Genomic DNA, 12,405 nt, shown 5'->3' with positions numbered 1-12,405 from the left:
ACATCATCCTAATGTAAAGTAACTGGGTCAGTAGGAACACTCATAGAAATGCTAATGCACATGTGCGGCTGGCTGCACGTTGCCAAACCAAACCCAGGAGCCAGAGGTCCTTTTATTCCACACGTGCGTCTTTCTTACTAAAACCTGGTATGTAGACCGCGGACGGTTCAGTCACAAACTGGGCTGTGTTGTACTTGTAGCAGCTAATGTTTGGTCTGACGCCAGCTAAAGTGACATTAGCCCGGTTAGCAATGCTGCTGACCATTAGCCTTGGATGAGGTTGTGGTTCTCTGCCTGTTGGGTAAGCATGTTAGTCCAGCAGCTCGTCCTGCCTAACGTAGAGATCTGATCACAATGCAGGAAAAATGCCTTATTAAATTAAATGAATTGCAAAGGCCTGTGATCAGGTGTCATTATCCAGATCCAGAAGCCAGATACAGATCACGTTAACCATATTCAAAGATATAAAGCCATTTACTTTTTAAAACAAATCTAAAGATTCATATTGTTTCTGATATGTCGTACCTGTGCTGAAACATGTTGGATTTAGTCAAAAACTGAAATAAATCATTCACTCAGAGGAGAAACCAAAGAGTAAATCTGAATCCACATGTTATTCCAGGGATCCCAACAGGAACAAGCTTCTCCAGGTTACACTCCAGAGAACTGACCGTCTGTGTTTCAGGTCATCAAGATACAAAACCCGGAGGTGGTCGGCTGGCAATAAATTACAGCTTTGTGGACGTACAGTGTGCTGCTGTAGAAAGTTAACATCCATCACCTCTGTTGCCTTCACGCCATCCACACCGCCGTTTCAGGATTTATCTCCCAATGACATCGTTAAGATTTCTGTCTGTGTTGGTGTAGCTTTCAGAGACTTGATCACAAATCTAGATTCAAACAAAAGAGGAATAACATTTGAATTCAGCTTTAGGTTCGATTTTCCTCAGACTTAACGTCACTTCTATTTCATAGCAATCATCCAGACAGGCATGATGATCTCGGGGAAGCCTTCCTGCTTCTCAATGGCCAGGATCTCCAGGCCGGCCTTGCCGATGATGCACTTCATGATGTCCAGGTGGCGGCTGATGCTGCTGTCTATAGGGTCCAGCTTGCAGCCCTGCCGAGCCATATTGTCCTTTATTATGATGACGCCATTTGGACGCAGGCTTCTCTTACAGTGAATCAGGAAGTTCAGCAGGTCCTTGTCTGTGAGGTGGCCTGAGGAGAAAGACAGAAAAGGAATGAAGACAAAATAATCAACCAACCACAGCTGAGATACCTGTAAATAAACTGATGTACACCTAAACTAAATGGAGTCAGCAGCACTTGACTTAAAAACAGGTTATGTTGCTTCATGCATCTGTTGACCACAATCTTGGGGCCAATACAGGCACTGACACTAAAAAGGGAAATATTATCTTTTCATTTCTTCCTCATCCAAACAGGCCAGAAGTCCTTGTCCTTGAGCTCCTGACAGGTCCCGAGGCATTTCCAGCTCTGTTGAGATATCATCTCTCCAGCGTGTTCTGGGTCTTCACGTGTCCAGAACACTTCCACAGAGAGGCATCCAGGAGGTTTCCTGGTCAGATGCTGAGCCTCCTAAACTGCAGCAGTAACAGTGATGTACTTCAAGCTCCTTCTGATTGTTCATGATCCTCATCCTGCCCAAAGGCTTTCCGACACTATCTGAAGCTCTTGACCAGGTGACAGTCGGAATAGATCACCGGTGAACAAGATCCAAGTATGTTGGAACTCCTTCACTTGAGGCAGCAACTCAGATACAAATCAGCACTTTGGACAAGCATCAATGTCCAAATGGTACCACAGAAATCAGTCAAGCAAAAGCACAACGTCCATCCAGTAAGTGATCAGAGAAGAAGAGGAAGCAGCACCGAAGATGTTCTGCCTCTGAGCAGTCAGGAAATGGAAATCAGTAGTAGTCTTACCTAAAAACAGCTCAGTATTGATGGGAATCGTGTTCACATGGGACGATCCTGCAGCTGTTAGTGTCAATGAGTCGTGCACTCTTTAGGTCGCAGGCCAGTTGTGTATTGAGGGCGGTGGAAGGACATGCCGCATATCCGACTTTCACTCTTATTGTTTTATTTCCATAATGTTTCAGTTGCTTAACCACAAACACATTTACCTGCCATAACTACAGTCTTTCCCAGGCACATAGGAATAACTAATTAGCAACATGTTGGTATAAAATCTAATCTGGTTTTGCTGAATTGGCCAAAGGCAGCCTTTTGTCTGGTGGTGTGGTTGAAAGAAGACAGCTGGGAATCTCTCCTCATTAACCCGACATGGCACCACTCTACAGGTCTACAAAGGCACAACTTGGCCTGTGCATGTAGTCATAACAATACATGACAATTCATGTATCTCGATACACTTAACCTCAGTAACGAGCAGGCTGTGAATTGAGATCTCTCTTGGACTTACATGCCACCCACTGCATCCAGATGACATCATACTTGTTTTTTGGAGGTGTGAACTCTTGCAGGTTGTAGCAGTAGTAGGTCTCGATGCGGTCAGCATCGTCGCCGAGGTACTCCTCGTGTGCGTGGAGCAGGAAGTGCTCCATCATGTCCGCCATCTCCATTTTCTCAAACACAGGAAGGAGGACGCCTTTGGTCACACGGCCGATCCCGCAGCCACAGTCCAGGGCGCATTGTGTTCCTGCCTTACCAGGACCCTGAGGGGGAGGCGGGGAGAAATTACTCACAACTACAGCAAAATGCAACCTTTTTTGAAGGTTTATCTATTCCAGAGGATCGTCAGTAAAATGCCTCAATTGAAGATGGTTTGTAATAAATCTGAGGCAACCATGAAAAGAAGAGCTGGATTTATGTTTCACAGAAAACAAAACGTCAGTTTCCCTGCAGCATCTTATTACCATTTCTATAAGTCACGAAGGAGTCTATTCTTTGCTTTGGGTGTTTCCAGATGTCAGGCCTCTGTACCTCAAAAGCACCGACAGCACAAACAAGTAGACCTCAGTTCCTCAGGGCAGCGAAACCATGAACTTTACCAGGAGGGAACAAAAAGTCACCTCACTTGAATCATGTTGGTTTTTCACCCTTTTCATTTGGTATTCTGACCTCACTCCAACCCCTCAGCATCAGGGGCCCCAGTGTGTGATTGTATGAAAGATGGGGCCCCGAGGAGCGCTGTGTGCGCTTGTTACACGAGGCTTCCTGGTTTCAGTGAATTACTGCCATATTGCTCCGTTTGTATGTAGCTCAGTTTAATCTGGATGTATTCTAAATCTTTTTCACCCACACTTGTTTTTAATGGTGATGTCAGGTTTAAACAGGAGCTGCTCACAGCCAGGAGGAGATGATGGAAGAGGGCGATGTGTAGCCCACCACACATTTGTGGAAGCGTTGGTGGAAGAGAAAGAACCCTTTAGGTGTCTTTGATCCATCATTCAGGGTCTTTGCATGTACACGAGAAGCTAAAACTGCATTTCTGGACATTTGATGCACACACACAAAAAGCAAACATCACCAGCTTTAACTGAGTAAGCAGCTGTATGTAGAGCCCTGAAGCAGCTTCAGCCTCACATCACTCTGAGACATGTATCACCCGTGTGAGGTGCCGTGAAACAGAGCTCCTGAACCTCGTTATGTAATGCCGTGCAGCGTTTCAAAGGTCATTGGCTGCCATGCTGTGTCACGTGGCTGTGAGGATTGATTAAAGAAAGATTTGCTGTTTTTCAACCCAGATGTTACTGTAATACAATATTCCACTAACATACCTGCCAGCTCTCCCCTTTTCCTGGGTTTCTCCTTTGTATAATGTACAATCAATACTTCATAAAACCACCACGTCAACAACATCTAAAATATATGGAAAGAAAAGTGACTCTGGATCTGACTTACAATGATCCAATCACATCTCTGCTCAGAGCCACAGGAGACAGCCACTCACAGCTAAACTCTTTATGGCTGCTTCACAGCTTTCATTTGGTTTAAGTTTGGAGGTTATCCTCAAGTTTAGAGATGCAAAAATGCTCTTTGATAACATGTCAGGATGCCTGGTGCTTCTGTCGTAGTGAACACTGGCTTGAAGTCGGAGCCCACTGCTGCTCACTGGAGATGGAAGTACTGGTTGGTTAATCAGTTACTCAGTCAAGAGAAATTATTCAGCAAAGCTTTTACTAATTGGTTGACTGTCTTAGTTGTTTTAAAAGCAAAAATTCTCTGACTCTGGACTTAAAGAATTTGCTCTGATCAACCATTTTTTTCTTTAACATTTTATAAACTAACCAAACTGTTTAATCAATAATGAAAATAATCAATCTGTGACAGTGTTTTCTGCATCGATAACTCAAAGTAACGTAGATGCAGTTTGCTGTAATACGCCTCTAAGCTTTCATGGTTCTTTGCAGACAGAGCGGGCTGCGTGCTGAGAATAGAAAACTGACATTCAACATATTTAGCAGACTATAGTAGCGGTGAACACGGCACCACAACTGAGCTGTGTTAAATCAGGGCTGTTGTGTTTACATTAGCACCAGTGCAAAAGCAGCCACTTAGCCATCTGCAGTTCCTTTAAAGCATCCAATCTTAGCAGTTTATAATTAGAGCTCCTGTAAAACTGATCCTCTAAATAACCCGGTCTCTGGGCCAAACCCATTCCCCTGAATTAGCACTTGGACTCTCCCAGCGTCTAAAAAAGCCTCCTGTAGTCCACGCTGACATTCACTGGCTTGAACAAACAAAGATACACGTGTGCGTGCATAAAGACATGTTGAGACACCGAGTTTGAGGAGGTTCAAAAACACAGAAAATTCACCGCTTTACAGGTGTCAAGACCAGATTCTGACACCTCTCCCTTTAAGATGCGTCCTCTTAGGTCGCTTACACACGACTCGTTATTTATGACTCTACATGTTTCCCAGCAGAAGGCGCTCAGAAACTTCTCCTCCTCCTCCACTGTAAACTAATTAGTGCTTGTAAAAGATGACCTCAGAACAAACTGATGAACAGCTGTTGCCTCGGGTCGTTCTGTAGACCTGTTGGTGTTTATGGGCTGGCGTCGTGTCGCTCAGGCCTCCTGCCATGCACGTGAAACAAGACGAAGACAGTCAGGATGATGAAGAACTGCAGACGTGGAAACCCAGTGTGAGTTAATGTCTCGTGACTCACCACAAACCTCTTCAGAAACTGCCGGGAGCCCTCCAGATCAACGTTGCTTATCTCCACAAAATCTCCCATCATGCCTTCCTCCGAGGCGGGGACGTCTGCGTAGAACTGCTGAGCTCTGTAGTAGAACTGCTTTTCTCCTTTGATGTACTCACAGGTGACTGGGAACAGTTTCACTGAGGACACGAGCAGACAAGAGAGCAGAGTGAGTGCACAGGTGTGTCGTTTCACATCAGACAGAACCAAAGAAGATTAATTTTATTAATTTACTGATTTATAAATCAGATTGACTCAACGCTGGTCATCGTGACACTTTCACAGGTCACTTTAGAGAAGCATGTTACACCGTTTTCCTCTGGCTGAAAGTCTGCTGCACCTGTGGCAACACCTGTCACAGGTGAGAAGAGGCTAAACAAAGACAACATTCAGATGTAAAGCCTGGCACTTCATTACCCACAATGCAACTCAATGGGAGTTTAGGCTGTTATGCTAGTAGCAGCTACAGCAGCTTCAGGTTCTGTAAGATCACTTCTTCCAAACAGACTTGACACAAAAACTTAATTCATCTTTTTTCACATATGCAGAAATTCTCCCCAACACCTGGAAACACACCGATTCTTTAATACATACTGCAGCAATTTCATATTAGACTTCATCAAATCCAAGCCAACGCTGAGAGAACCCTCAATGATATCAACAAATATGTAAAATAAATAAAGTTAGTGGTAGAAGGAAAGCACAGCCTGATTGTGATGATGTGTCTTCAGACTGAGCAGACCTTAGAGGTGGTGTGACTGCATGGTAAATCAATTTAAAGATGAAAATGGGTAGTAGCAATTTGATTTAAGACTCAAATTATTGAAAATAAAAAGAAAAGAAGAGTCTGCACACTTCCTGCAGCTGACGTCACGTCCGGCTCGATGGACTGGCAGCAGAATGCAGCCTGTGAATTTAGGGGTAAGATTTATCCTCTGGAGACCATGAAAATCCAACCAGCTTGACCAGCATGACCACCAGCAAACAAATCAGGATGTTAAGGATGATTACCAAATCTAATGTGACTGCAGTCTCAGGCAATAAGCACGCTGTCAAAGTGTGTATCCAACAGTACAACAGGACACGACTGCTCTTTGTGGAGTGTAACTCTGTTTACAACCTCAAAGGAAATGTAGAATGATAATTTGAATACCAGAAACTATAAATAAGGACGTGCTGCGTTGCTCTTACACTGCGCTCAGCTGTTACCTGAGACAAGACAACGTTCGGTCCATTCATCTCTGATGTTGTGCATTTACAAGCTGTTCAGGTCACCAGTCAGCAGGAGGCTGATGTTGCTGGGAAGCCGTGAACCTCAAAGGACACCTCTGCAGCAGAAGCCACAGCAGTCTCAGTCCATGCCTGATATTGTTTTGGAAGTGTTCACTTATGTGCATTACTACAGCGCTCTTATGTCATAACACACTGTGACATGAGGAAACTCAACACTGGGCTTCTTAAACGCGTCCCACCTCCCTCTGCTTCAGTTCTGCTGAGCTGAAATAAATCCCGCAGAATGAACGCTGCATGTCTGAAGGCTTAGGTGACATGCTCCGGCCGTAGACGGGTGGAGGTGGGGGTCACGGACTCAAGTCCAACCACTTGTGGGGGTGAGGAGGGGGGCTTTATTTCCAGCTGGACTCCCTCCTCCAGGATGGGGCAAGGAGCCAAGAGAGGGACTGAATCGCTGAGCACCTGGACGTCACGCTAAAAACAAGGTGTAGAACAGACAATGCCTGCCATCACCCTCCAGGCAGGTGCCAGGAGACGCTTGAGGACTCTGTCGTGGCATCAGGTTTATTGGATCATCTAAAGCAGGCAGTTACATGTCATGTGACGTCTGAGGAAGGCTTTCAGAGGAAGGATAAGTATAGAAACACAGAGCAGGATGGGGGGGGGCAAGGAAGTATCAGTGCACGGCCTCCATGTTCCTCTATCTCACACCTTCATTAGAAGCTGACGTTTGACCTTCAGTGTAACAGAAGACTTCTGATTAAATTGGAAGATGAGTCTTTATTTCCGATGTCTTGTCCTAAATTTAAATCCAGTCATACCCTCCAACGAGTGTACAGTATGTTTATTTTAGGTCTACTCCTTTAGAATGAATTTACTGTATTAAGACATAAACAAGACAAAGTCCATATTTGATGTCCTCCAGCCGTGGCTGTAAATGATCTGACTGTCATGTATAGGACTGACTGACATGAGTTAGCGCTGTCATGCTCCACATGCCATGCCTTTAACGGGCCTGGGATCAGGTTAGTGGTAAGAAAATAAGGCGTCGTTGAGCCAGAATGACTATCAGGTCAGGATCTCCTGTTTCTGCTGTTCGTGGTCTCATGATGGACGAATGAACAACCCGGAGAAGATCAGGCTCTACAGCGAGAAGGAGTGAGGAGGAACGAGGAGGAGCGAGGAGGAGCAGCGAGGAGGAACAAGGAGGAGCGAGGAGGAGCGAGGAGGAGCAGCGAGGAGGAGCAGCGAGGAGGAGCGAGGAGGAGCCCACTGACACGGTGGAGCTGCTTATCGGCTCGTTAGTTCACTGAGCAGCACGTGTGAAGACAAATGGATGTTTCCTGCTGTGTTTGTGGTGCATCTCAGTAAGAACAAAGTATGAAGCATCTGGACGGAAAACAAACACATTCCCAACATTTCATCCGCTCTAATATACACAAGATTTTGGATTTCAATGTTCTCACTTTAAGAATTTCTTTAATCATTCTTTATGAATCTGAGACACGAGATCGAGATCCATCTCCTGACTGTGTGAAGTGCAGAGGACAAGGTTAGCCTAGCTTGTAGCTTAGCATAAGGATTGGAGGCAGAGGTGAACAGCTGGCCTGGCTCTGACCACCTCCACCTGTAAGGCTCAGGAATGAACATCCTGCACAGATCACAGAAGCTGAAGCGTTCAATGAAGGAAAATGGATGAAGCATTCTGAAGAGTGATGGAGCGGCTCTGAACGCCACGTTGGCCTCCACCTCGCTGTGTGCGCTCTCAATGAGAGAAGCTGTTTGATTCTGACATGGTGTTCTTTGTTTAAGAGAGATTATGTCAGTTTGCTGAGCAGGTGACAATAACAAGATGATGGAAATTTCACTTCATTTTCCAAGATTTTGCTCAGTTCATGCGCTCAAACACAGCCGTGATTCTCCTGTGGACGCCCGCTCAGGACGCCATGTTGACAGAACGTACGGATCACCTCGACACACGCAGTCATAAATTCTACATGCATGCAGGCATTGACAGACAGCCCGAAATATCCCGCTGAAGTTCATTAACGTTTGCCACCAAAAGCTCATCAAGGAACACCTCTGAGTGCTCTGAACCAACGAGGCTGCGTTTTATTCTTTTTATCAAATGTAAGGTTTAGCTTTGCTTTAATGCGACAATGGTTCCACATTCAACTGTCCTGTAAACTATCAGCTGACACGTATTTATCCTGAAGTAAGGACTGAAACCTGCAGTAACGTCAAGTTTTCAGTAACACTGAGAAACTGGGTATTTAGCGCTCTTATTAGCAGCACTCAGAGCGTTCTGATGCTCCTGCAGCTGCTTTAATGCAAGAAGACAGAAAACAACAACAACAACATTCATGTATGTTTACATTTCAAAGATGTGTCTGAGTCCATGCAGAGTCCTTTAGCAGCAGATTGACCCGACAAAGGGCAGAAAGCATCGTAAACCTCCACACAGCTTCTGATGCGAAAACAAGTATACTTGATTTATAATGTAGGTGAAATTTGTCTGCTGTGGTTTTTCTCATCATTGGGCTGTTATTCGTGGTGTCATTGTGGGTAATGCAGTACAGTTTTCCAATCAAATCAGTACCTTCTGATGAATATTAATTCATGAAGCCTACGATGTTCAACAGCGTGAAGTGAGTTGAACTCAAATCATGTAAACCTCCATCATGCTTCTTCAACTTTGCCCAATCGTTAATGGAGTCAGGGGTCAATGAAAGGCTGTAAATGTGGACCTCTGGACAGTGTGAGGGTGGACCTCTTCTTACCCACAGGGGTCTTCTCCAGCAGGTACAGGTAGCTGGCAAAGAAGTCGCTCCTCAGCGTGTGGTGCAGGTGGAAGGACATGCTGTGGCGGCACATGGTGTCGTCTGTCTCTTTCCAGCGGTCCCTGAACGCCAGGTGAGCGCCCTTGAAGTCAAAGTTAGGTGATGAGTGGCTGCCATCATCTTCAAGTGAAATCTCCATTTTGGCTGTTTGTGGCCTCGCTGTTATCCCAAAGGTGTGTGACGGTGGCGGCAGAGGAGAGTCACGCTCGGTGGTCACAGCCCTGTTTCTCCAGCTGCTGCTATATCTGTCGAGCTGAGCGTTCAACACGTCTCTGCCAGCGCTCGAGACATCGGCAGAGATCTTTTTCAGGACGTCCCGCCAGATTTACAGATCACCTGCTCGGGACGCTGACTGGGGAGGAGTAAGGGGGGGGAGCTGGGGCGTGGAGGGACGCATGCTGTCGCAGAGGCCAACCAACTTCAGGCTGCAAATTCCTGCAGGAGATGAGAGTCCATACGTCTGCCCTCAGGCTCTTGTTGCCACATTATGTGGTCCTAAAATTAGCAGCGTCTTCTCGTCTTTGTGCTCACGTCTCCTGTTTCGTGCTGGCAGCTCCTCAGACACCAGAGAACAAAGCTACAGTTTCGGCTGCGAGTCTTCCTATTCTCCAACACACCGGAGTGGACATGGGTTTATTTTGTCTTGTAAATTAAAGGGACTGTCCACCCTAAAATAAAAAAAAAAGGCTCTTAACTATGGTGCTGTTTATAGATCTGCATTCGGCTGCAGAATGGAACTACATGGCACTCTGCTCGTTTTGCTCAAAGTGCCAAAAAATAGCCCTGAAAAACTCAGCAAACTGTCTCCCTGACTGCTCACTCAGGACGATCCTCAGAGCCTGTTTCACGTACGAACTGTTTTCTTTCTACCGAACTACAACCAGCAACCGTATGACTGCACATGAAGCACCTCTGCTAACCCTCGCCTGACACTGCTAGCCTGCGGACATTAGCTTAGAGCTAACGGAGTCACTGCAGATCCATATTTTTCATCTTCACTCTCTACACGTGAATCTTTTAGGCTTGAGGAGGAAAACAAGTCAAAAAGCTGAAGTCAAAGTTGAGCTGTGTGTTTTCTGATTCTGTCGTGTTTCGTCTGAAGTCGTCGTTCTTCGCTGTGACCAAAGATCATCTCTGATTTATCCTTCAAAAAGAAAGCCGCTCGGCTGCAGCTCAAATGGAACGATGAAAACTTTTTCGTCCTTTGAGTTTGAAGAGTTTCACGTTTTGTTTGTTTAGTTTGAGCCTGTGGAGGCTGAAACTGTCCAAGTGTCTCAGTTATGTCGTCTCCACTGAAACTATGAGCAGATCGTTCTGTCCAACAACAACAAACTGTGTTCTTCATATCATCAGTAATCACTCAGTCACCAGATAATACTGCTTATTTTGACCCTTAACACAAATAATATTCAGATATATGCATCATGAGCCACAAGATAAATTTAGCACAGTGACATCAGCTGTCTCAAGGTGAGGACTGACCGGTGCTGAGACAAGCAGATCCTCTGAGAGCAGATTTACCAAGTTACAGTATTGATTACACACTTGTCATCAGTTTCTTATTTGTAACGTTAATTAACTGGATATGTGGCTGGAGTTTGTGTTCATGAAGTTTTCAAAATTAACATGAGAAACGCTGGAAAAGTCTGATTTCATTAAAACAAAAGTAACATCTGCAAGTGCATGCCTTCATTAAACAGGTTATTTCATATTTCTTGAATCTGTTGTTGTCATTCGGCTCATTTGTTCTCCATTCAGGATCCTGACACACAAGAATTTAATTGCAGTTTTATCTTGTTTTGAATCAGCTGATAAAATGGAGATTTGTGTGATTGTTTTAAGGAGGAAGCCAAAGTGCTGATAGTGAAATATAAGAATACAGCAGAGCGCAGACTGACTGCGGCTGAGCCTCAAGTGATGAAGTTCAGCCAAAGAGAATCACTTGTTGGACTGAACAAAGTATAAATAGTCAAAGGAAAGTTGGAGCGGGCGTCAGGTTACCTGACAGGCGTTCTTTTTTGCCTCACTTCGGGTCATGTTCAGCATTATCGAACCCTCGCTCACCGGCCGGCTGCTGTGACTTCACACATCAGACACATTCCTTTCTAAAAGAGGAAGAACTGCTTCGACCAAACTGCTTCCCTCTTTAAATAACACGGACGAGTTTCTACATTTGACTGTGATATTAGTTGCATGTTAATGATTTTAGGTGTCATGAGACAAAGAAAGTCAATGTGAGCTGAAGACAAAACCTTCCCACCGTGACCTCTGAAGGACTCCGTAGGACAGACAGCGTGAGATGGACTCTAAGATCATTAAACAAAGCTCAGCTCCTCTCAAACAGTGCAGCGACGGTAGTCACAAATGGTGTCTTTGCATTAGATGCACGTCAGATTCCTGTTTGCCTCGTCAGCGACCTCGCTCGAAGGACAGTAACGTTGTTCAACGGCTCATTCGGTCACCACTCGGTGCAGAAATTCTGTCTCTTAGGAACAAAATGACATTTTAGTTGTTCAGTCCTCAGAGGATGAATCCTGATAACTGTGGAGGTCCCCTCTTCATCAGTGGTGGACGGAGTATTAAATGCATTGAATATGTTACTTAAGTAAAAGTATGTATGAACTAAAAGTAAAAGTGCTTCTAGCTAAAATGTCCTCAGAGACAGTTATCCTGGTATTTATCATTAGATGATTGCGACTCATGCATTCATGTGAAAGCAGGATGTAACTGCTGGAGATAATTAACTGATCAATAGTTTGGTTTGGAAACATTTTGAAAATAGTGAGAAATGTGATCACAATGAGCCCAAAGAGACACCTTCAAAGTGTTTGTTTAGTCCAACCAACAGTCCAGAGCCCAACATTACTCAAAATACATTCAAATCATTCAAAGGAAAAGCAGCAAATCCTCTCATTTGTGAAGCTGGAATGTCGTGGAATTGGTACAGAAGTACAATATTTGAATAATGTGCTTGTACGTAAATGAACTTCCACCTCTGGCTTCAGAGCAACACTTCATGTCCTCCAGGTCTGGGTCTGAAGGAGCCGCAGAGACGCGATCGCTGAAAGGCTCGTATGTCTGCGGGCCTGCAGCCGCCTGGTCCTCCGCGCCCACAGGGGGCAGCAGCGCTCACCTCCTTC

The 12,405-nt window shown here is 45.1% G+C and overlaps 1 protein-coding gene across 1 annotated transcript; it reads right to left on the bottom strand.

Annotated features, from left to right (window-relative positions):
• Positions 1-964: 964 nt before the first annotated feature.
• ntmt2 (N-terminal Xaa-Pro-Lys N-methyltransferase) lies at positions 965-9,404 on the bottom strand. The gene is made up of 4 exons (XM_070961709.1): positions 9,206-9,404; positions 5,160-5,332; positions 2,449-2,701; positions 965-1,221 (listed from the first exon to the last, which is right to left on the bottom strand). The coding sequence occupies exons 1-4, from the start codon at positions 9,402-9,404 to the stop codon at positions 965-967; spliced, it is 882 nt and encodes a 293-aa protein (XP_070817810.1).
• Positions 9,405-12,405: the final 3,001 nt, after the last annotated feature.

The sequence above is a fragment of the Chaetodon trifascialis genome, chromosome 4, assembly GCF_039877785.1.
Source record: "Chaetodon trifascialis isolate fChaTrf1 chromosome 4, fChaTrf1.hap1, whole genome shotgun sequence".
In the NCBI taxonomy this organism is placed as follows: Eukaryota; Metazoa; Chordata; class Actinopteri; order Chaetodontiformes; family Chaetodontidae; genus Chaetodon; species Chaetodon trifascialis.
Note: the sequence above shows the minus strand (reverse complement) of the source record. Positions and strands in the feature narration are given on the sequence as shown.

Excerpts from the sequence above, each read along its gene's own strand:
- ntmt2 (XM_070961709.1), bottom strand. The coding sequence starts at position 9,404 with ATGGAGATTTCACTTGAAGATGATGGCAGCCACTCATCACCTAACTTT. Across the intron at positions 5,333-9,205 it reads GCTGGAGAAGACCCCTGTGG|TGAAACTGTTCCCAGTCACC; the intron begins GTAAGAAGAGGT and ends TCGTGTCCTCAG. Across the intron at positions 2,702-5,159 it reads AGTTTCTGAAGAGGTTTGTG|GGTCCTGGTAAGGCAGGAAC; the intron begins GTGAGTCACGAG and ends CCTCCCCCTCAG.